Below are 23,827 nucleotides of genomic sequence, written 5' to 3'. Positions count from 1 at the left end.
GCACATAACACCATGCCCAACTAATGTTTTGTACTTTTAGAAGAGACGGGGTTTCACCAAGCTGGCTAGGCTGGTCTTAAACTCCTGACCTTGTGATCTGTCCACCTTGGCCTCCCAAAATGTTGGGATTACAGGCGTGAGCCACAGTGCCCATCCTGAAGTTATTTCTTACCATGCTCCCAAAGCAGGCCAACAGCATTTAAGATGAGCAATTCTACTGGTGGGCAAGGGATTTAACCAAGGTATAAGGCTTCAGACAAGCTGGCTTATTATTGGGATTGGTTTATGTAATAAGAGGAAGGACTTACTATGTCGCCTTTAGGCAATTTTACAATAATCCAATTTTATTTACTGCACTTCTAGAAGGTAGTGCGAGGTCATTGATTTGATGCTGCTGGCCCAGTGCAGAATGCTGGCCTTAATGCTTACAGAGCTGGTGGAGGGGTGCCTTCCTGACAACTGAGGCTCCGAACAAGGACAGGCGTCAGAAAACCAGAACCAATAATGCCCTGCTTCTCCTGGGATGTGGCTAAGAGGGTTTCAGTGGAAAAGGTCAGGACTTCCCTCAGGAAGCATAACTACCGGCTTTTTCTAATACACTGACAAGTGAGCCACCAGAGCCCTAAAAGTCTATGCCACAAAGCTTGGCCACAACAATTTTAGCCTGGAAAAAATTCAAAGCAAGTGCACTAGTAACTCATCTCGGTTCTCTCAGCAAATTATCTACAAGTAACTTACTTGCAGCAAGTTAACTTCTCAGATAATCATCCAGGATAAGTTAGTTGCCAAATGTACCGCTAAGTAATTAGCTATTCTTCAATAAAACTTGAAAGGAAAACAAAAAGGAAGAATACTGAAGAATTAAAAACTAAACTGTGAGATTTCTGTTAGGAAAGGATATATTATTCTTTGTTTCAATGATGTTCTCAGATACATATCCAATCAACCAAAACATACTGAGAGAACTTACAGTGGCCTAAACTTAAATTTTTCGGTCCTCAAACTTTGGGTTACCAGATATTGTCACAGTAACCAAACTTTCCTTAAACCAACTCTCCATTTCTAAGGTACTGCTTTCCTCATCTCTAATATCTGGTGCCTTCTAGAAGTAATGGCCTACAGTCCTGAGATTTGACTGTTCAGTGTTTGGATGACGGGAGACAGAAAGGACGGAAACCACAAACAGCTTTATTTTACCTCCTACTGACAGCTCTAGTGAAAGGTTTTTTTTTTTTTTTTTTGAGATAGAGTTTCATTCTTATTGCCCAGGTTGGAGTGCAGTGGTGTGATCTCAGCTCACTGCAACCTCCACCTCCCGGGTTCAAGCAATTCTCCTGCCTCAGCCTCCTGAGCAGCAGGGATTACAGGCACCTGCCACCACACCTGGCTAATTTTTTTGTATATTTAGTAGAGATGGGGTTTTGCTATGTTGGCCAGGCTGGTCTCCATCTCCTAACCTCAGGTGATCCGCCCATCTTGGCCTCCCAAAGTGCTGAGATTACAGGCATGAGCCACTGCCCCTGGACACTAGTGAAAGTTTTATAGGGACATAGCTTAACCTTAACCTATGTTAGAGCACGACATTTACATACGGATTTTAGACATGCCTGCCACTGGTATTTTAATGATGGAGAACTGCCTGTCTGTGCATTCAGAAGTAGAGCAAGGGTAGCTGAAATGTGGCCTCATCAGAACTACCTAGCCCTTACCTGACTCTGTACATTTCCCTAAAAACAAAACAATTCAAAACAACAACTACAAAAGCCCCATGTACCCACTTAGAAAATGAACTTAACTCAGGAAATATCAGTATATTTACAATATCTGCCAAATAGAAGAATAAATCTCACAAGATAGGTTACTGATTTCCTTGGCAAATCTAAAATGTCACTGGCAGCTTCTTTGGTTTCAGAATTTCTGTATCTTGTGACCAACTAATGCTCTGTATCTGCTTAATAGCTTCAGAAGCTGTCCAGGGCTTAAAAAAATCAGTAAATGCACTGACCTGTTTGCTTTTCCCAACTACCGAAAGAAATTCCTGCCACAAAGCTAACTCCCAGGTTAGCAAGGTATTCACTATGCTGTGGAGACTATGCCTCTGAGAAATTCAACATGGAAACAGATCCTATCCTGAGTGAGCAGACTTTGAAAGCTTCAAGGTTAAACCCATTCGCAAGACAGGTGGAAAAACTGAACTGCAACATTTGTTTTCTAGTGGGACTATGACTTACTGTCCTTTTCCCAAATGCATCAGGAAAAAATGGCAAGAATATAAAAACACAGGATTGGATAGTAGTTTGAATTTTTATAATTTTGATTTGCCCATTCTTGGCTTTTTTTAAAATAAATAACTGTTTAGGATGCTGACTCTATGCTCATCTACATAGTTGGATTAAATGGTTACTTAATATTTATTGGCCCTTTCAGTAATTAGACCAAGAATAATCGGAACACTCATTTTCCATCCTCTGACCACTTGTGTTCCATTTGAAAGCCCATAGCTGGTTGGTACTTACTTTTATCCTCATCGTAGGATCCTCCAGAGCTATTGCTGTATCTTGACTCGAGGCGAGTGTGGGCTCTGATGACATTACTAAACCTTCAAATACAAGAACAACTGGCATGAAATATGGACAAAGGTGTGTATGTGCTCTCACTCATAAACAGACACTATGGTTTAGTGGTTGGTTTTTCAGCTGCTGGTTCCAGTGATGCTTTTCTTAAAGGAATGCTGTAAAAACTGTACTCCAAACATTTCTTGTTTCCTTGAGAGGCTCAGTGGTCATGCTTGCTCATAAGCACAAGTTCAAACCTTGAAAAGATAGAAATTTTAAGTCTAATATTTTGATCGAACTAGAAAATGGTCATATTTGATTTGGAAAAAAATGGGCACGATGCTGAATAATATGATTCCCTATTTACATAGCCTGACACGTGGTAGGTGGTCAACAAATATTTCCTGAATGATTGAATGACCGAAGGTAGACAGAATGGAAATACACAAAAATAGTTTTATGATAAATATTTGATTTTACCCAGCATTAAAGTTTCTCTTAAAATAGTTTGAGAGTGTTCAAGGAAAGGTCCCAGCTGGGGAGTAATATAACCAGAGGGACTCTTTAGTCTGGTCTCTCTTGTGGGTTGTTAAGAAGTAACCCTCAAAAACAAAACAAAAAAAAAAATTTAAAAAAAAGGAAAGAAAAAATGCTGAACTATAGTAACTCACAGACATCATCTTATTTAATCTTGCTTGCTTATCTTCAAGATAAGCATTATTTATTCTACAGTGAGGAAACTGAGGGCAGGCGAGGCTATACACCTGGTCCAGTGTTGACCCCAGGGAGGTGGCAGCGCAGGAAGCCTTCAGTGCCATGCTGCCTCCCAGCACGGAACACGAGGCTTTGAGGCTGAGCTCTCTCTCACTAGCTCTGTGATTGCAGCCAAGGCCTCTACCTCCTTGAGGAACTTGTTTCTACTACTGCAAAAAGGATATAATACTAATACTCCATCTTTTATTTTATCGGGGCTGTTTGGGGGATCAAAAGAAGGGATGTGAGAGTGTTTCCAAAACTGCAAGACACTGTCCAACTTTAAGGTATTAGTGATGATGCTTCTACCTAGGATTTGTAGAAATAAATCAGTAGCATATTTCTCAAACAAAGGGCAAGGGTGTGGTTCAGGGGCAGTGTGAGTAAAATAGTATGTCTATATTTATTTTATATAAAATGATACGCAGCAGGTTTTATCAACTTAATATATATGCAGTCAAAACAAAGTACTAAGGCTATCTAGAAATATCGGGAAAACTCAAGCCAAAATAGGTGTGTCTCTCTACATTACTGACTGGGTGTTCTGACTTAACCCATAACAGATCAATACTCTATTTCTTTTGGAAACACTGGAAGATGCAGGGCTATTGCTGTCCTCACGAATGTGTGGAGAAAGAGTAACGTTTCAGCATAAAGTCCTGGATATGCCATCAAGATGCCCATCTTGTCCCATGTGTATAACTTTAGAGTACTGCATCAGTGATTTGGATTTGCTGAATTATAGAGATGTGCTATAATAAGGTTGGTTTTATTCACTTCTTAGATATTCGCAACAGTGTTTCCCCCTTTCTGACAGCCATCTTCTCCCCAGTAATTTCATACCTTATTCTTCAGTGTTATATCTTTTGGGTATTTGTGAATCTCTACGAACAGAATATCTAAGACATTGGCTTAGTTTCATACAAATTGGCCAACTAAATCAGACTGGCATTGACGAAAATAAATTGGAAAAGGGACAAACATTACCTTTTGAAGAAGTTCTTTAATCATCTTTATGCTAATAAATGCAACGTGATAAAAGCATCTGGTAAGCCCAGACATCATTCAGAAAGGAACAAAAGCAGGAGATGAAAGAACAGCACATCTGCAGGTTTCCATCGGGTGGAGAGCGCCACAGCACTTCAGCTATCGGGGAGCTGTGCTTTATGTAAAGTTTTAAATAGTGCTCTGGAGGGCCAGGACAGGGAAGAATTACAGGATGGATGACAATTTGTCTCTTTTCCCTTTTAGCTGGATCTAAAGGGGTGTTGGGTGGAGTTTATTTATGAGGCTGGAATAAAGGGGAGGAGCAAGTCTCGTCCAGACTGTTCTCCTCGCTCTGGAGAAGACTGAAACCACGGTGTAGCAAAGTGTATGTCTGGCAAAGAACAAGTAAAAAATGGACTCCCAAGTGTAAAATCTGTTATTTTCCTTTGCTTTTCTGGGTTGAAGAAGCTTATTTTGGGTGTGGTTCCTGAAAGAATTTCAAGGATTAAATAGAATCCTTGATGTCTCTTAACATCAAAGGTACACACCTTAAGAAATATATCATGAAAATAGCTCTGGTAAGAGAAAAATCAGAAGGATGAAATGTCCCTCTCAGTTTTACCTTGTTGATTTAGCTCAAATTAATAATATTTAGATAACTGAACTAATAGTAAATTAATATATATTAGGTATATCAACAATATTGGTTTAGATAGAAATTATCTGTTTTAACACAGGTCGTTCAAAAATTATACAGCTGAGGTGTGTTGCTTTAGTTTCCTATGAAGAATCCTTTTGTGGGCATATAAATTTATAAAAATATTTTATTAAGATTGATGTATTGAAAATACTTATGGCTGGATGCAGTCACTCATGCCTGTAATCCCAGCAATCTGGGAGTCTGAGGTGGGAGGACTGCTTGAGCCCAGGAGTTTGAGACCAGCCTGGGCAAAATAGTGAAACCCCATCTCTACAAGAAATACAAAAATGAGCTAAGTGTGGTGACAGCTGCACCCCCAGCTACTGGGGAGGCTGAGGCAGGAGGCTGCTTGAGCCTGGGAGGTTGAGCCTACAGTGAGCTGTGATTGTGCCACTGTACTTCAGCCTAGGTGACAGAATGAGAACCTGTCTTAAAAACAAAAACCAAAACTTATGAAGATTGTTTCTGCATACTTCAGGAATTTCTATAAACTACTCTTTTAATAAGTATATGTTCATTTTGTTGCCTGGTTAAATAAAGTACATGAAAAATCTTCTTAGAGTGTAGATGTACTTTCTGTTATAATTTCTAATAAATAGCTTTAAAAAATTTTTATTGTTACACAATAGATGTACATTTTTCAGGGTAGATGTGATCATTTGATACATGCATATAATGTGTAAATATCAAATCAGGGTAATTAGGGTATCCATCATCTTAAATATTTATTTTTTCTTTATGCTACGAACATTTGAATTATTCTCTTTTAACTATTTTGAAATGTAAAATAGATCATTGTTAACTTGGATAGTTTTTAAATTTTTTTAAAAACACTGAATATTATAAAGTTTGCTTTATTTTTCTTTTTTTGCTTTGGCTACTGGGGCCTCAAGGTTAGGTTAATGTTAAGTTGTAGTTTTCCTTGGTCAGGACTTAGACACCACCTCTTGCCCTCCTCTTAGCTTGTCGCATTTCTTTTACTCTTGCTTTTATGTTCTTTTACTATAAGCTATAAGGTTTGTTTGTGCTTTTGTCAGTAGGAATAGTGTTATTAAATATTACTGAGTCACATCAAAGGACCATTAATCTAGTTGTCAAGAACATGGTGCCAGGGTGGCTGTTTTGCCCAACTCCACGGTGTTTCCCTCAGCCCAACAATGGATATGATGGAAGAGATGCCCCCACTTTTGAGGGGTATAACATAGCAGCCTAGGGTGGTGCTTCTGAAAAACACTGTCTCTGTAGGCTCTTTGCTAACAAGGACTCTAAAGAAAGGAGTAAACTGCTGTCCTCTGAGATGGGTTATTGGGAGGGTAAGAGAAAGGGGACTGGTGGTGGTTGAACAGCTTATCCACCTCTGGGGCTGTGACACTTCTCCTATTTTCATTTACTTACCAAAGAAACAATTTAAAATGCCTACTATATGCAGCACAGTAGACTAATCACTGAGGACAGAAATATGGGTAAGACAGGGATGTCCAATCTTTGGGTTTCCCTGGGCCACACTGGAAGAAGAATTATCTAAACTAACACAATAGCTGATGAGCTAGAAAAAGAAAAGCATACATACACACATACATACACACACACACAATCTCATAATCTTTTAAGAAAGTTTACAAATTTGTGTTAGGCCACATTCAAAGCTGTCCTAGGGGCCGGGCATGGTGGCTCATGCTGGTAATACCAGCGTTTTGGGAGGCCAAGGCTGGTGGATCACCAGGTCAGGAGATGGAGATCATTCTGGCTAACACGGTGAAACCCTGTCTCTACTAAAAATACAAAAAATTAGCCACCGTCCTAGCAACTCGGGAGGCTGAGGCAGGAGAATCGCCTGAACCCGGGAGGCAGAGGTTGCAGTGAGCTGAGATCACGCCACTGCACTCCAGCCTGGGCGACAGAGCAGGCTCCATCTCAAAAACAAAAACAAAAACAAAAACAAAAACCACAAAACAAAGCTGTCCTGGGCCACATGTGGCCTGTGGGTCTCAGGTTGGACAAGTTTGGTATAAGAGATACATGGTCTGTGTTCTCTGGAAATTAAAATCTGGTGGTTGAGATAAGTGTGTTTGTAAGTACCTATATATCAACATGACAGGGTACAAGGAGGGAAGGCTAATAAGTAGTTTGAAGAGAAAAAAGGATTTTAGGCTGAAGGCATAGTCTACTTTCACAGAAAAGAAAGAATATAGTAGAGAAATAGTGTAGGTGCAGTATGGGATCAATGGAATAATGGTATCCATTGGGACAGAATGTTCACAGACATATGTTTGCACATGTATTTGAATATGATCAATCAATATGTTATAGCTAGATAAATAGTATAGGAGAATCTGATATGTATGAATATGTGTGATATATATGGGTAGATAATTGCATCAAGCTTTCCAATGATGAACAGAGAGGTGATGACAGAGCAGGAGTAAGAGCTAAACAAGAAAGTCTCTCTTGAAGATGCTCTCTGATCTTGATATTAGAGGAATTACTGGCTTCTTAATTTCAAAGCCACCACTAAAAACTTTAGGCAGGACACTCGAACTCTGGCCCTAAAGAGAGGCCTTTGTAATGAGATGTTAATATATGGGGATCTACCGTGTTTCTACCTCAAATAATATTCAGTTGGGAAACTCAGATGAAACAATAAATGATCAAGAATGTTATATTCCAATGAGGAAGTAAAAATACCTTTAGAGAAACAATGTGATTTTTATCATAAGGTAGTTTTCCAAAGAAGGTAATATTAATAGCAAATACAGACTGAAAAATAACATGCCAATTAATAATCTTGTACCTTCACTGGTATGTGGAGTATAAAAACCTTTATTCATTCTGGAGAAAGAAATAAAAGCCTTTATTAGAGAACTACAAAGGACAAGGTCTATAATTCATGATCTGCTAGGTTTGAGCTTTTTGTCTGAAGGGGAACCAGTATGGATGAGCACTGGCCTAAAGGTAACACAGGGGCTCAGTGATGCAGTGGGGAATCTGGCAGGTGCCTGAATTAGGGAAGGAGTCTTCAGAATCCCAGCAGCAGCGGCCCTGTGTCGAGTCTTCTTCACGTCAGCCCCTGCTGTGTCCCAGTGCACACACTTAAATCCTCAGGATGCTTGGGAAGCACTGTGGGCTCCTCCGAGCATTCTGGGCTAAGTGAGTTATTTCATTATTTGATCCCCCAAATTGTCTTTTATTGTTTTTTGAGATGGAGTCTCACTCTATCGCCAGGCTGGAGTGCAGTGGCATGATACCGGCTCACTGCAACTTGTGTTTTCCAGTTTTAAGCGATTCTCCTGCCTCAGCCTCCCAAGTAGGTGGGACTACAGGAATGCACCACCATGTCAGGCTATTTTTTTTTTTTTTTTTTTGAGACGGAGTTTCGCTTTTGTTACCCAGGCTGGAGTGCAATGGCGCGATCTCAGCTCACCGCAACCTCTGCCTCCTGGGTTCAGGCAATTCTCCTGCCCTAGCCTCCTGAGTAGCTGGGATTACAGGCACGCACCACCATGCCCAGCTAATTTTTGTATTTTCAGTAGAGACGGGGTTTCACCATGTCGGCTAGGATGGTCTTGATCTCTTGATCTTGTGATTTGCCTGCCTTGGCCTCCCAAAGTGCTGGGATTACAGGTGTGAGCCACTGTGCTCGGCCCTAAATTAGCTTTAATATGAATTTGTGAGGATCTCATCCTGGTTACTAATTTCTTCAGTAAAAGGGCTCCCTCATTACCTTTCACTATAAAATGCTCAGCCAAGGAAGTTTCCAACACCATCAGGATCATCCTAATTTTCATTTTGTAAAATTTGGGTTTTTTCTCTCCTGGTTTGTTTCCCTGTTCTTCACAATCAACTGCAGGAAAGAGTGATTCTGATTTGACTACTGATGAGTAGTTCATAGGCAAGGCAATAAGAAGGCTGAGACATGGGGGAAATATTATTATTAAAGAGCTAATGTGGAGGGAATGGATACTTTGTTTGGCAGGAAAAGATGGTGTTCTTCTCAAGACAGGACAAAGCAAAAGTAAAATAAAAATGATGATGTTTCATAGAAATCACCTCAAGATGATTACTCTATATAATTTCTAAGAAATTATTCAACAATCAGATGTGAAAATTTCACATGACAATTCTCTTTAATTCCAGATGGTCTGGTCCCAATAGCAGAACAACTCATGGTTTTTACTAAGCCCTGGGCTAAGAGGAATTCCACCACCAGAACAACATGCTTCTTAATCTTTCTCTTCTCTGACTTTGCACGGAAATAACTGTTATTTTTAGGAATATACAGAGTAGAGTTGGGAAGTAAGTCTGGGTTTATAAGAACAAAGAAGGATTTTTATGTATGTGCAAAATTTATGAAACTCCACAAACCTGTATTGATGTCTTTGTATCAATTACTGCAGAACACTATACTGGATATTAAGTCAAATTTGAACACCAACCTTTCATCAGATTCTTTCAATATCTTGTTCTCCTCAGCATCTGGGAAATTGTCCTGGCCAGCAACCACTGTGTTGCTGCTAGAGGTGGTTCCTATAGATGGGATTGGAAGAAAAACACTTAGAAAAAGATGCAAGCTGAGGGGTCAAGCTCAAGTCTCAAGTAATTCCAGGGAAAGATTTCCTGTAAAATCTTATGTGTGGAGATGTCTTACAGCTCCTGCACAAACTCAGACATTCTAAACAACCTTCCAAGACCACACCACTGAAATGAATCACAGACATCTGCTATGGTCAAACCAAATTCCTTAACTCTTGTAAAGCGAGGCTACATTCTTGAAAGCTCTTCTTTGTGGCCACTTAGGTAGTGAGCTTATTTACACTGGCTGGTCCTGCTGTTGGCTGCTTTAGTATTTCTGGGTCTAGGGGTTATTAAACTAATGATAGCGAAGTAAGGCCAAGTACCTAGCACTTCTGATTGCTGTGGTACTGATTCCCTGTGAGAACCCTGCTCTGGTGGCTGGGTGCAGGGTGAACGGAGAGTGCAGAAGACTAGGGGAGGAGGGAATTAGAAGGCCGTTAACTGCAGAAGGGAGGCAGGCTTCAATGAATTTGAGGAGGACGGCATATATTTCATCAAAGGATGCTGAGACACCAATTTATCAAAAGTGATAATACTTTTGGGGAGGTATTTTAGTCAACACTGGGGGAATATTAGCCAAGGGAGGGTCCAGATACAAGAAGGAGTGTCCAGAAATGAAATTCCTGAGTGACTGCAGTGTCTTGGCTGGGATCAGCCTGAAATACAAAGTTCTATGATGGAGGATGCTTGGGTCACAGATTCTCAGTCATCTTTACAAGATCATTTCATTAACCCTACATTCCCTAAGAACCTCAGTTATTCTTTTTTTTTTTGAGACAGAGTCTTGCTCTGTAACCCAAGCTGGAGTGCAGTGACACAGTCTCAGCTCACTGAAACTTCTGTCTCCTGGGTTCAAGTGCAGCCTCCAGGGAGCAGCTGGGAGTACACGCACACACCACCATGCCTGCTGAATATTTTGTATTTTTAGTAGAGATGGGGTTTCACCATGTTGGCCAGGCTGATCTTGAACTCCTAACCTCAAGTGATCCATCCACCTCGGCCTCCCAAAGTGCTGGGATTACAGGCATGAGCCACTGCACCCAGCCCATGGCTCAGTCATTCTTAAGCCATCTCATAATTGAATGTACACGCAGGAGTAATAAAAATACATTCTCATATCCTTTCTGGAATCTACATAAAGGAAACCCCAGGGATTTGTGACCAGGCGTGTGCCCAGTTGCTTTTCTTACCCGAGGCTGCTGCGGAGGCCTTGCTGCTGGCCGTGAAGCGGTAGAAGGGCGGGTTGTCGCAGTGCTGGACGATGGGGTTCACAGGGTCTGTTTGCTGCAGCTCAAAGAGAAGCTCTTCCATGGTTTGGATGGTGTTGTTACGGCACAAGTATATTGCCACTTTTTTAATCTGAGAAGAAAAAAAGAAAACAAGGGATGTTTCACAGAGCCTAGTCCATAAGAACGTTAGACCAGTAAACCTCTCATTTAGATAAACATGTCATCATGCAGGGGCTGTCACCCTGATAGCTAATCTTTATGCTATCCTAGGATGAACCAAGGGCTTGGATTAAAATTCACCTCTCTTCACCTGCACATCTGACAGCAGTGAGTTCTTAAAGCCCTTGCCTTTTCTAATGGCTAAGTTTTAAAAAGTCACTTTTGGGGCAAGTGAATTCTATCTAAACTGAAAACCTGCCATCAAAGTCTCATCTTCAGAAATAATTTTATTTATACAAACCCTGGGAAAAAAACTGCTAGCTATTTTTGTTTAAAACAGAATCCAGTCCCCTGCTATTCTCTTCTCCCCAAGAAACAAATGAGTTTTAGCTGTTTTTATGGTTTTAAATTTTAAAAATAACTCTGGATTAAAGGTCCACATTATCACAGGCCTCATGGTCCAACCTGAGCCCTGCAAGCCGCAGTGAGGCTTATGTGACTCAAAGCAGCAGGAAGGCATAAATCTGTCACAAAAACAACCAGCACAGAAATGCCAATTGAGTTTCGGTTTTAAAAATGCTGTCCATTCTGTTGATCCTATCGCTTTTAAATACCAAGATTAAATATCAGACATTTCAGAAGGACTTCTCTGTGCTTACTTCTCTCTTTTACCACTTGAATTTTAAGAGAAAAACCTGGATACTCTGCTTTTAAATTCTGTTTCAAGAGCATCAAGATGTAAACATGAAATATTTTTATTAGTGATAATATAACATTTTCCTTATATCTCTCACATAGTAGGTCTAATGTTTATAGAAGGCAGCTTTCAGTAACTGCTAGAAAAATACCCACTCCCTATATTAATAGGTTTCTGTGTCCCAAGGCTCAGAGCAAGGATATGACAGAGGCATTACTAGCACACATAGTCCATGTCTAGGGGGCAGAAGGGAACTTTTATGTAATATCTATGAGCTCACAGGAGATTCATGTGACTAAATGGATATTTCTATTTTAGCTGGGGCAAAGAGCACATTCTGACTTGCAAACTGCACATGGGAGTCCCTGCAGGAATAATCACTCTTGAATATCTGAGAGACACTTACATAGGGCAGGAGAACTGTGTCACTGCTGACCCCACAGAGGCTAATCAGGAACTGCAAGGTGATCCTCAGGTTGTTGCTCCATTTTTCATTGTTGGCCAAAGCATTCCAAGCATTTTCCATTTCTGGCCCAGGAACTTCATCTCCATACTATAACAAAATAAAAACCAGCCCAAGAGATGTGTGAAAACTGTAAGGAGGCAAAATGTTTGACTGAAAGTAGTTCTGAGGATCATGACCATCACAAAAATCATAAGAAGGGGGAACCAGGACCATTTATCAGAAAGATGCCATCTTTCAGTAAACAGTAATTAATAATGCAGTAATCAGTCATGCACAATACCTATTCATATGAGTTTTTAATATATTAGGCTTATTTTTATTATTATTCTTAAAATTGCTGTAAAATATGCATAACAGAACGTTTACTATCATCACCATTTTTTTTTTTTAAATGGAATCTCACTCTGTCACCAGGCTGGAGTGCAGTGGTGCAACCTCAGCTCACTGCAACTTCCGACTCCTTGGTTCAAGTGATTCTCCTGCCTCAGTCTCCCGAGCAGCTGGGATTACAGGCATGTGCCACCACATTTTTGTATCTTTAGTAGAAGAGATAGAATTTCACCATGTTGGCCAGGATGGTCTCAATCTCCTGACCTTGTGATCCGCCCCCCTTGGCCTCCCAAAGTGCTGGGATTACAGGCGTGAGCCACCACATGTGGCCCATCATCATCATTTTTAAGTGGACAGCCTGTGGCATTAAGTCCATTCATATTACTGTGCAACTATCACCACGATTTATCCCCATTCATGTGATTTTAAAGGAATCCCATTTTCCCTGGGTTTGAAGCATGGGGTTTGATTAACCCGGGTTTTTTCTGATGATGGAGCCACGCTACTTGAAGCACATTTCCCCTCAGTTTACCTTGGCCGTCATGTACATGAGGTTGTTCAGGACCAGTGACGTGGCTTCTGGAGAGCCCCAGCCATTTCCTCTCAGCCCATGAGAAACAGTTGCATCGCCCTCCCGGTCCTTGACTTCGTCCTCTGGGCTGCTGGGGCTGGACCCTGGGAGGAGGAGCCTGCTGTCCACCAGCTCGATGTTGTGCAGCCAGGGCAGCAGGTAGGTGAGCATGATCTGGCGCCCATTGGGGTGTGTCGTGGGGAATCGCTGGCTTACCTCTAAAGAGAATTGCAGGGACGGAAAGCCATCCATATCTTATTCCACCAAAATAAATGAAAATTCAAATGCCAACTTGCAAGCTCAATAGTGTCCTACAGTTAAAAAGCATTTTCATATACAGTAGCTTCCCCAAGCTACAGAATCATAAAACCAAGGCTTGTCTGCAAGCTTGTTGCTCCACATCTGGTGCCCTGTGCAGGTAAGTGTATAGCACTGCGGGGCAAGCATGGGCTTGGTATAGGCGGAGTGAGTGCAAATCTACTACTAGTGGAAGACTGATTTCAGAGTGTGGACAAAATAAGGGACTCAGAGTCAGAAGGACACGTGTTCAGATTCCAGTTCTACCACATACTGGCTGCATATGACTCTGGGCTAGTTACTTAACCTCTCTTCTCCTCAGTTTTCTCATCTGTAAAATGGGACTGATAAGGCCCCACATTAGGCTACTGGAATGACTAAAAGATATAATCATAATAAATGCAATGTGCTCAGCACGGCACCTATCATCCAGCAGGCTCTCACAAATTGTGGTTAGGATCATTCTAACACCAATGATTATCTTCCCACTAACCCAGTGTTTTACAAAGAGTCTTCCATGAAACATTGGCTGTTAAAAAGTGACATGTGGATCTCTAAGAATAGATCTAGTTCTCAGAGTCTTCTTGAAAACTGCTAAGCACGTGGAAGGTGTCTGCCAAGAGCTGTGTGTCCCTTTTGAGACAAGTGAGTCCAAACAGTGAAGCCCTATGTCTGGTCCAGTCACATTTCACCATTACTTTCTCTCAGAGCATTCTGGTATTGTTTCACTGCCAGCAGCATTTCATTTTATAATCCAAATAAACTTTCATAGATAGAGAAGCATAGCTTTATGTATATGCAGCAGGCTCCAATGTAATCTCCTATTTCTCCTATCTAGAGAAGGTGTTTTATCCTCAGGGAAATTAGAAAGGTCTCATGCAGGTGTTATGATACAGTGTGGCAATGCAATCTCACTTAGAGGGCTCATGGCTGTTAAATAATAGAACAACACAGATGCCTGGAATTATACCAAGATAATTCACTGGATCATCTGAAACAGCAGCTTTAATTGATTTGGTCCTTTTCCTAAAATTAAAATCCTAATTTTTTATATTGAAGACTATAATGTTGTATATAATAAGACAGCGCAAGCTATTATGTTTTATTATATATGTCAAAATTTCCAAATTTACTTAATATCTACATTTATGGATGTGACTGATGTATGCAACTGTTATATCACATACTCAAATCCTTATAAAATCAGAACATTCTGTAATCCCAGCACTTTGGGAGGCCAAGGCGGATGGATCACCTGAGGTTAGGAGTTCGAGACCAGTCTGTCCAACACAGTGAAACCCTGTCTCTATTAAAAATGCAAAAAATTAGCTGGGCGTGATGGCCCATGCCTGTAATCCCAGCTACTAGAGGGGCTGATAATACACAGGATGATCGCTTGAACCTGGGATGCAGAGGTTGCAGTGAGACACAAATTGAACCTGAGAGGCAGAGGATGCAGTCAGACAAAGTGAGACTTCATCTCAAAAAAAAAAAAAAATGAGAACATTCACTTGTCCCAAAGTATGAGGTGTTTTCTAGGTGCAAGCCACTATGCTAGGCATGACAAAGACAGCACAGACTGAAAAATGATGCAGTTCCTGTCCCTAAGAACAAGACTCGGACAGATTATGTTGACAAGTCATTCTGGGGTAAGGGAAGCAGTGACAAATGACACCAGAAAGGCACAATCAGAGTGTTTTGCAGATTTGGTGGAGAAAAATGACTTCTGGCTACAAAGATTTAGAATAGTTTTATGGTGGGAGAACTATTTAAACCCCACTAGAAGGATCTGGACTTTGGAGAGGGGGAAAAAAACCCCAAAAACCAGTAAGAGAGAGAGAGCAGTTATTAAAAACCCCTATCTTTTAACAATGGCATAAAAATCCATAGACTTTTTGTAGCAAAGATAACCTTCTTACGTGTTAAATAACTTGCTTGTTTATTATGTTAACTGCATTTTTTTCTGACAGACATCAGCACCAAGAGGGTAGAGAAATCTGTCTGAGCTCTCCCAAGCTCCTGGACAGGCAAGGGTACTTCCCTTTTTAAAAGGGAACAAGAAAAGAAAAATGCCATAGACATGTCAACAGCCCCCTACTCACCGCTCCAGAAAGACTTTAAATAAAATGTGAGACAACATCAGCGGATGCTCTTTTGGGAGGGATCTGAACAACCTGTCTGGCTGCTTACAAGTAATTAGGTCATTTGAAATTACAGGCAATAAAAATTTCACCACAGCGTTTATATTAGAAACAAGTGTTTGGAATATATTATAACCTCCTACGTTTTCTGTGTTATTTAAAAAAAGTAATTTCTCATAAGTCAAAACAGCCAAAAGGTAATTCTTGAAGGAAATGTAGGTTGAACCTGCTTGAAACTCTTAGGAGCCTCTGATCTCGTTAAATGTGCTGGACTGTTTCTCTCCTGAATGGTGAACCACTCCCACTTTAATAGTGTTTCCCTCTCAGCTAATAAACATGCTCCAATTATCGCTTATCCTTAAAACTCCTCCTCTGACTCTGCACCCCACTGGAGAGCCAGCCTCTCTTTCTACATTCGTTCTCAGCCGGGCCACTGCGATCTGGCTTCTGCCGCTACCTCCCTGCAGAAACTACTGACAGCTACCAATAAATTTTGAAACTCAGAGTCATTTTCAGGCTTTCTCTTCTGGGATCTTACTACTGCATTGGAGGCTGTGGACTGCTCACTCTATCCTTCTAAAACTCTTTTTCTTCTACGTTTCCATGAAACCCTTCTCCTGCATGCTCTCCCTACAATCCTTCTCACCCTTCTGCTCTTCCTTGGACCTTTTGGTCTGCAAAAGTGTCCAGGCCCTTTTTTCCACTCTGTGCTCTCTCCATTCCTGATCTCATCGGTGCCCACGGCTCTAATCCCTGCCATCCTCCTGCGAGTTGCTAGTGCTGACCTCCCCTCAGTCCAGTCTCATCCATATGGGCGGAAGTCCAGCAGAGGCCTGCATTCCACAACCTGAGTTGAGCTCCCGATCCCTGCCTTGCCCCAAACCTTCTCCTCTCCCTGTACTGGGTTTCTAGGAGGGTTATCACCACTGATCTCCCTGATATCATGGTAGCATTCTCTTCTGTGCATTTGTCTGGCAACTTTTCACTTTGGTTTCTCCTCTCCAGTCTCGTTGGGCTGTCTTTGTTCAGGCCCTTATTTATTATTTCCTACTTGGACGATTGCCATTGTTTCTTAACTAGCCTCCTCTCTCCAGACTGGATGTTCACTAATCCACCCTCCATACTGCAACCAGGCTTTCTAAAATGCATTTGGATCTTGATATTCCCTCTTCTTGTTTGTAACTCATCAGTGCCTTTCAAAACCCCAGCCGCTTGCTTGGATGCTCTCTCTGTTTACAGAGCTCTGAAGGGGAATTCAAAAAGCACAGGTGGAAGATTGCTGGCCTACAAACCCCTTAGTGTACACAAGGCCTTCCAAGACAGGATTTTGGCCTCTGTGTCTGCCCACGACCATCTCTAGCTTTTCCCATTCCTGCATGTTATGTTACCTAAACTGACCTCTATATAATCCCTCAATTACATCATGCTAGTTTATAACTCGAAGCCAATGTATATGCGATAGTCTCTTGGTCTGTAATGTCTGTTAACTACTTGTCTGCTCTGCAAATTTCTACTCTTCTTTCAAACTACAGCTTAGACATCAACTTCTCTGGGAAGTCTGTCCTGATATTCCTGGCCCAATAACTGATTGTCCCCTCAGCTACGTCTCATACATTGAGCATTTTTCTTTTTTAAAAACCTGCCTTTTCTTTTGAGACAGAATCTTGCTCTGGTGCCCATGCTGGAGTGCAGTGGCACCATCTCAGCTCACTGCAACTTCCACCTCTTGGGTTCAAGCAATTCTCGTGCCTCAGCCTCCTGGGTAGCTAGGACTACAGGCGTGTACCACCATTTTTGTATTTTTAGTAGAGACAGGGTTTTGCCATGTTGGCCAGGCTGGTCTCAAACTCCTGGCCTCAAGTGGTCCACCTGCCTCAGCCTCCCAAAGTGCTGAGATTACCTCCCAAAGTGCAGGCATCAGCAACCATGCCCAGCTTGATTGCATGGCTATCTTTACTGCCAGACTATGAACTTTTGATGGGGGAGACTTTTATCTCCCTCAGTATTCCTGAAACCCAAGCACAGTGCCTAGCATGTAGGCAACACTCAAATCTTGGTCGAAGTGGATAATACATTTTAATTTTGCAAGAAGAGAATTAATTTACTAAAAAGGCTTTTCGTAGGTCTCTCCACTGTTTCAGGTGTTACAAAAAAGTGACTGAGCATCTATCTGCCTCGGGTAGATGGAGAGGTGTGCATAGTAGAAGAGGATGTTACATTAGATCTTAAGGAAGGTTGGAGTTAGGAAGAAGGGGTGAGGGCCATTCAATAGCATGTACAGAAGCAAAGATTTACAAGAAGGCCTGGATCACTGGTCAAAGATTCACTAGGATTGGAATAGAGGATTCTTGGATGAAAAGATAGAAAGCAAGTTTTAAAAAGGAGGGTTTTTTTCTTGGCTGAGGAGTTCTAATTTTATAGCAATGGCTTTGGAGGAAGACAGATCTAGACTTAATTCTGGCTTCGTTGCATCCTTAGCTATATGGTGTTGAGCAAATTATTTAACATCTCTAAACCTTAGTTTTTCATCTGTAAAATCGTGATGCTAGTGGTGTTGGCAGTTGTGATAATTCCATGCCAGGACTGGGCCAACTGCTTGGTTTTCATTAGATCATTTTAATCCTCACATCCTATGAGGTAGTCATTATTACTGCAGATGAGGAATGTAATTTAGAGGTTCTGTGACTTGCCCACAGTCAAACAACTAGAGAAAGCCCACCTGACTCCAAAGCCTCTGTTCTAACCATGGTACCCTACCGGGGGTTGTAAAGATTAAGTGATGAATGCGATGTACATAGAGTGCCTAGCACAGAGCCTAGTACCTACTATCCTCTCGCTAACTGTAGGCTGTTATCAGTTATTTTTAGGATAATAGGGCAGAGAAGGTTGAGTTAAGAAGTGCTGTACATATATGGCTTTGCACAGTGGATGGACTGCAGCACTATGGAGTTAAGAAGGGCTGTACATATATGGCTTTGCATAGCAGATAGATTGCAGCATGGAGGATGAACTGTAGTCAGGTATGCAGAGGCAGGGAAGGACTGAGGCGGATATGGACAAGGCGTGGTGAGGCAGTGATAAGAGATGGAAAAAGAGGACGAATTCAAGAGACCAAAGTCTGTCTCTTTGCAAAGTGCCACAGGAACTTAGGCAAGAAGTTAGCTGACAAATGCAATTCTTTAAAAATAAATTTTCACAAAAACTATTTATGAAGATTGTAAAGAATGTATAAAAATTCAAACTTTCAATAACTTATATATGTAGCAAAATACAAGCTACAAAACACCACCACTATCACCATAATCACCAAACAATTTGCAGCAACTGTATGTATTATAAGTTATACTGTTCATATTTAGCTTTTGTAGGAATTCAATTTCTTTGGGAAATTTATATATCTAATGTACGTAGAAGTTCGTATTATGAATCTAAGCATCTTCGCATTTGTCATATGTATGTTTATACCTATGTTGTTTTAGATAAAGAACTTTATTTTGTATATTTAAAAATTTATTGAATTTACTTTCATTTGTAACTAGATCTAGCCCATAGTAATTCTGATCTACAGACTTACTAATTATCACTCTAAATTTTATTTTGAGACAGAGTCTTACTCTGTTGTCCAGGCTGGTGTACAGTGGTGCGATCTCATTGCAACCTCTGCCTCCCAGGTTCAAGCGATTCTCTTGCCTCAGCCTCCCAAGTAGCTGGGATTACAGGCATGCACCACACGCCTGGCTAATTTTTGTATTTTTAGTAGAGATGGGGTTTCACCATGTTGGCCAGGCTGGTCTCGAACTCCTGACCTCAAGAGATCTGCCTGCCTTGGCCTCCCAACATGCTGGGATTATAGGTATGAGTGGCATCGTGCCCGGCCATAACTCAAACTAGAATTTAAAAGGGAAAATTACTTAGAGCAAAGAAATGATCCCATATGTCATTGTTGACTACTGCCTGGTACCTGAGAAGAGGGGGAGTGTGAGTTCAGGGTACATCCTGGCCAGCTCACATGACAAGAGGGCAAGTGACACACTGTAGAGAGGTGGCAGTGGGCCGTGAGTTCCATAGAGAATACTTCCCGGTCTTTGTTCAGCAACTTTCTTTGAGTATACAAAAAGCTTTGCTTCAAGGATCTATAAAGAGGTAGGAAAATGAAAAGTAGTATGAAAAACATTAGCTGGATCTCTCAGGAGCATTTGTATTTAACAAAGGTTGGAAGTCACAAAACTAATTAATGCCTATTTTAAAACTGTATTAAATTAGTATATTCACAAAAGATTATATAATTTAATTAGTGTATTTAGAGAAGATTATATAATTGCTTTCTCACTCTTCATAGCCACAAACGATATGCAGAAATAAACAAAGGCCTATCAATAAATGGCAATTAGGTAATCAAATACCATTTCTATTTTCTACACTCGCGGATGGATATTTTCTTATGCCAGTAAATGATACGTGCCTGCATGAGCTGCATGGAGATTTCATAAATCTCTCTGTTGGTGTCAGAGGCCTTGAATAGAACAAGGTTCAACAATGTCACTATGTCGAAGGGATAGTTCCTAAAAACACAACAAAATGAAACAAAACAGCATGGTTTATAAGGCAGCATAGCTAGACGGTAACCTCTTAAAATTCCAGCGGCATGCTGACCTTGGTCACTTATTGATGACATCCCCACCCCCATTTGGCCATTTTTTTTGCCTCCTTCTTTTGCTATTAATTGGTAGATAATGGTAAATGACTTTATTTTGGTTTAAAATCAAATACTGGGACATCAAGATAAAAGAACACAAAAGTCTACGTGACACAAATGGATTTTAATGAAAACCAGTGACAAGTGAAAAAGACAGAAAAGGATACATGTACCAAGTTTCTCGATAGCTCACTGAATGAATATTTTCATTTGATTTATCTATATTTATTAAGTGCCAAACAATTATCAGGAACAATGTGGAAAGTACCGATGATACAAAGATAGCAAGGCTGGTCTCTATTCTCAAGGAGGGCTTATAGTTTCGACATGGAGACAACCTGTACAGTCTAGTTCTGATGAGTGTTATGGAGGGAGCATCCACAGCATGCTACAAGAATCCTGATGAGGGACACCTACATTAGATGTGGGGTTAGGGAGGTCTTTTCTGAAGAGAAAATGAGTAAAATGAGTCTTGAAGCATCAGGAGACATTAGCCAGGCCACGGAAGGGGTAGTACAAGGGTGTTCCAGACAGAGAACAGCATTTTGAAAGATTTCCAGAAGGAAACAGCATGATACCTATTGTAAAAGGGAAGAATCTGTGTGTAGTAGATTGAATACAATAAACAAGTAGAGGAACAGGAGGAGGTGAGGCCAGGGCAGTCGGTGGGTTCAGAAGATAACCATCCTATGGACTTCACCCTAAAAGTTTCAGAGAAGCACTTCAGGACTTGCCACAGGGAAGAAGGCAATGGCATTCACTTTTTGAAGAATCACTCTAGCTGCTGTGTGGAGAATGGACTGTACGGGGCCAAGAGTGGAAGCTGCTATAAGAATCCAAATGGGAACTGATGAAGGCTTGAATTCAGGCAGTAGACAGAAGGAAGGGAGAGATCTGAGGAACACTAAGGAAATAAAATCAGCAGGATTTGGTAACTGGTAGTGTGCGTGGGATGGGGGAGAGGAACACAGAGAATAGATTATGTTGCAATTGGCAGTACATCCATATAGAATAGAGGGATTAAGTCCATCTTTTCCTTGCTATGTAATACTATTTAAAGATGCCATCTTTTTACCATATGCATTTTCTTAGATTATAGTGGAAAAGAAGTCACAAGTAGAAAACTCCTGGTGAGTTGAAGTTTTTGTTTTCTTTTCTTTTTTTGAGATAAGGTCTCACTGTCACCCAGGCTGGAGTGCAGTGGCTTGATCATGGCTCACTGCTGTCTTCACCTCCTGATCCTCCCGACTTGGCCTCCCAAAGTGTTGGGATTATAGGTGTGAACAGCTGCACCTGGTTGAGTTGAACTATTGAACGGTTTAACGGTTTATATGCAGAAGGTGGGTAACTAGTATTTATTTTCAAACAAACCAGGAAGAAAAAGATAGTTCGAAGGTGAAAAAACATATTAGCTGTTTTTCCTTGGGATTCTTTTTTTTGATTCTACACAATTACATTGTCTAAGAAGTTCTGTTTTAGAACAATCACTGCTTTGGTTTGAATGTTTGTCCCACCAAAATGCATGTTGAAATTTAATCCCCAATGTGGCAGTATTGAGAAGTGGGGACTTTAAGTGGTGACGGAGTCATGAGGCTGACCTCATGAATGGATTAATCTATTCATGGGTTAATGGACTGACAGACATCACGGGAGCGGGGCCAGTGGCTTCATAAGAGGAAGAAGAGAAGCTGGCATGCTCAACTCTCCTGCCATGTGAAGCCCTGTGCCATCTCAGGACTCTGCAGAGAGTCTCCAATCAGCAAGAAGGCCCTCACCAGATGAGGCCCCTTGACCGTGGACTTAGCCTCTATAACTATAAGAAATAAATTGCTTTCTCTATAAATTATCCAGTTCCAGGTATTCTGTTATAAGCAACAGAAAACAGAATGAGAATCACCCTTCCAGAAAGCCATGTCCTACTATAAATATATCCCATTTTACATTAAGTTCAGTGAGAAATTAAATTGGTTAAACACATGAATAAGTTTTTCTTCTTTTAACATTACTCAAATATTAATTTTTATGATGCTAGTAATACATGAATATATTTTTCTTCTAAAAGATTCAAGCAACACATAGGGCTAGAGGGTCCATCCTAAAGATGGTTCCCTCACAAGGCTGCAAGTTGGTGTTGCTTGTAGGTAGGTGAATAAAATACAATATGAAGTATCTCATGTCCTTTCATTCTCCCAACTGTTATTCTTAATACCAGAGGCAATTATTGTCAACATTTTGATATTTCAACTGTTTTCTAAGTCTACCTATGAACATTTTCATCAAAATCCCTCTCCTTCAATGCAAAGGGTTTTAAACATAAATGTTTAAATGTACTACCTATCTGTACTGTTCGATGATCTGCATTTTCCTGAACTATAAGGCTCACTTCAGTCTTCCTAATAGCTGCCACATATTCCATACTAGGAAGATATCATAAACAACTACTCTTGTAATGAGTACTGTGGTGTGTCATCTAGATCCTTCTTTCAGGACGAGGCACTCAATCCTCCAGCTGAACTGATGGCAGCTGAATCCTGGATCTGAAGCCTTCTCTGGGAACTGCCTTCAAAGAGGTTTGCTTAGGTCAAGGTCATAGCTGTTCCCCAGCAGCAGCCCCAGTGGGAATGACTGAGGTTTCTTTTTTCTTCTCAGTCCTAATTCTTTCATTTCCCCATAGATGTTGACCCCAAGGGCACACCCTAATAAATGCCCTGCGTTCAAATCTCCATCTCAGTCTATTTCCTGGGGAATCCAACTTTTGACATGCCTTGATAGACATTTAGACTGTTTTCACTTTTTCATTATGTAGTACAAACACCAAATGTGCTGGCCTTTCTTTAGAAAAAAATTCATAGAGAGGTCATGCAGGGTCAAAGGGCACATTTAAAATTTTGGCAGATACTGCTATATTCCCCTCCAAAACAGGTTTATTAATTTTCACTTCAAAATGATTACTTTTCTGTAACTTGTATTTTCAACTGACCACAGTGTTAAGTTTGGTGGGTCTGATGGGAAAAACTGGGGAACTACCCCCATGTGATGGTGAGGATGATGATTAGTGTAAGAATAATATTGAAAAATGTGTGACAATGATGTTGTTATGTGCTTACTTTGTGCCAGGTACTGTGCCAAGAACTTTATTTAGAATTGTTATTTAATCTTCACAGCAAGCATTCAAGGCCTAGAGAAAAGTACTTGGTTCAGGTCATGTAGAAGTGGTGGAGGCGTTCAAGATAAGTCTGATTTCAAACAATTCAAGCTCTTATCCACAATGCTCTGAGTCTCCTAGACAGCCCCCAATAGTGTGTTTCATAGCCAGTGTAATCTGGAATTGTTACAAACTGCTGTATCTCAGAACAGACCTTTCTAACTATAAAAGTAGCAAGGAAACTCCCTTCTGAGTCTTATAGTAGCAGAGATACTTTACCTACATCTCTGTCTTCTGATACTGGAATTTAATACTAATACATTTATATATATGCCAAATATATTGCTGGATTGCTGGGAATTTAAAGGCAGGAAAGGGACAGACAAAGCCTCAGCCTCTCTCTTACTAGGCAAGGCCACGTACTTGACCTTGACCTTGTAATTAGAGCATTTACTTTTTTGTTGAATGTTTTGAATAAAATTCATGAGCAATAACATTGAAAGAATAACAGATTCAGAAAATGAAAGAA

At 40.8% G+C, this 23,827-nt stretch overlaps 1 protein-coding gene across 9 annotated transcripts in view; it reads right to left on the bottom strand.

Annotated features, from left to right (window-relative positions):
- FRY (FRY microtubule binding protein) overlaps positions 1-23,827 on the bottom strand; it is a 472,456-nt gene that overhangs the window by 75,938 nt on the left and 372,691 nt on the right. For all 9 annotated transcript variants that reach the window (XM_054256748.2, XM_078375252.1, XM_078375253.1 and 6 more), the window contains 7 exons: positions 19,920-20,019; positions 19,419-19,590; positions 12,981-13,237; positions 12,059-12,205; positions 10,758-10,926; positions 9,429-9,519; positions 2,517-2,599 (listed from right to left, as the gene is read on the bottom strand). In XM_054256748.2, the coding sequence (XP_054112723.2) occupies positions 2,517-2,599; positions 9,429-9,519; positions 10,758-10,926; positions 12,059-12,205; positions 12,981-13,237; positions 19,419-19,590; positions 19,920-20,019 (1,019 nt within the window). The remainder of the gene's footprint in view (positions 1-2,516; positions 2,600-9,428; positions 9,520-10,757; positions 10,927-12,058; positions 12,206-12,980; positions 13,238-19,418; positions 19,591-19,919; positions 20,020-23,827) is intronic.

The sequence above is a fragment of the Callithrix jacchus genome, chromosome 5 (assembly GCF_049354715.1).
Source record: "Callithrix jacchus isolate 240 chromosome 5, calJac240_pri, whole genome shotgun sequence".
Lineage (NCBI taxonomy): Eukaryota > Metazoa > Chordata > Mammalia > Primates > Cebidae > Callithrix > Callithrix jacchus.
Note: the sequence above shows the minus strand (reverse complement) of the source record. Positions and strands in the feature narration are given on the sequence as shown.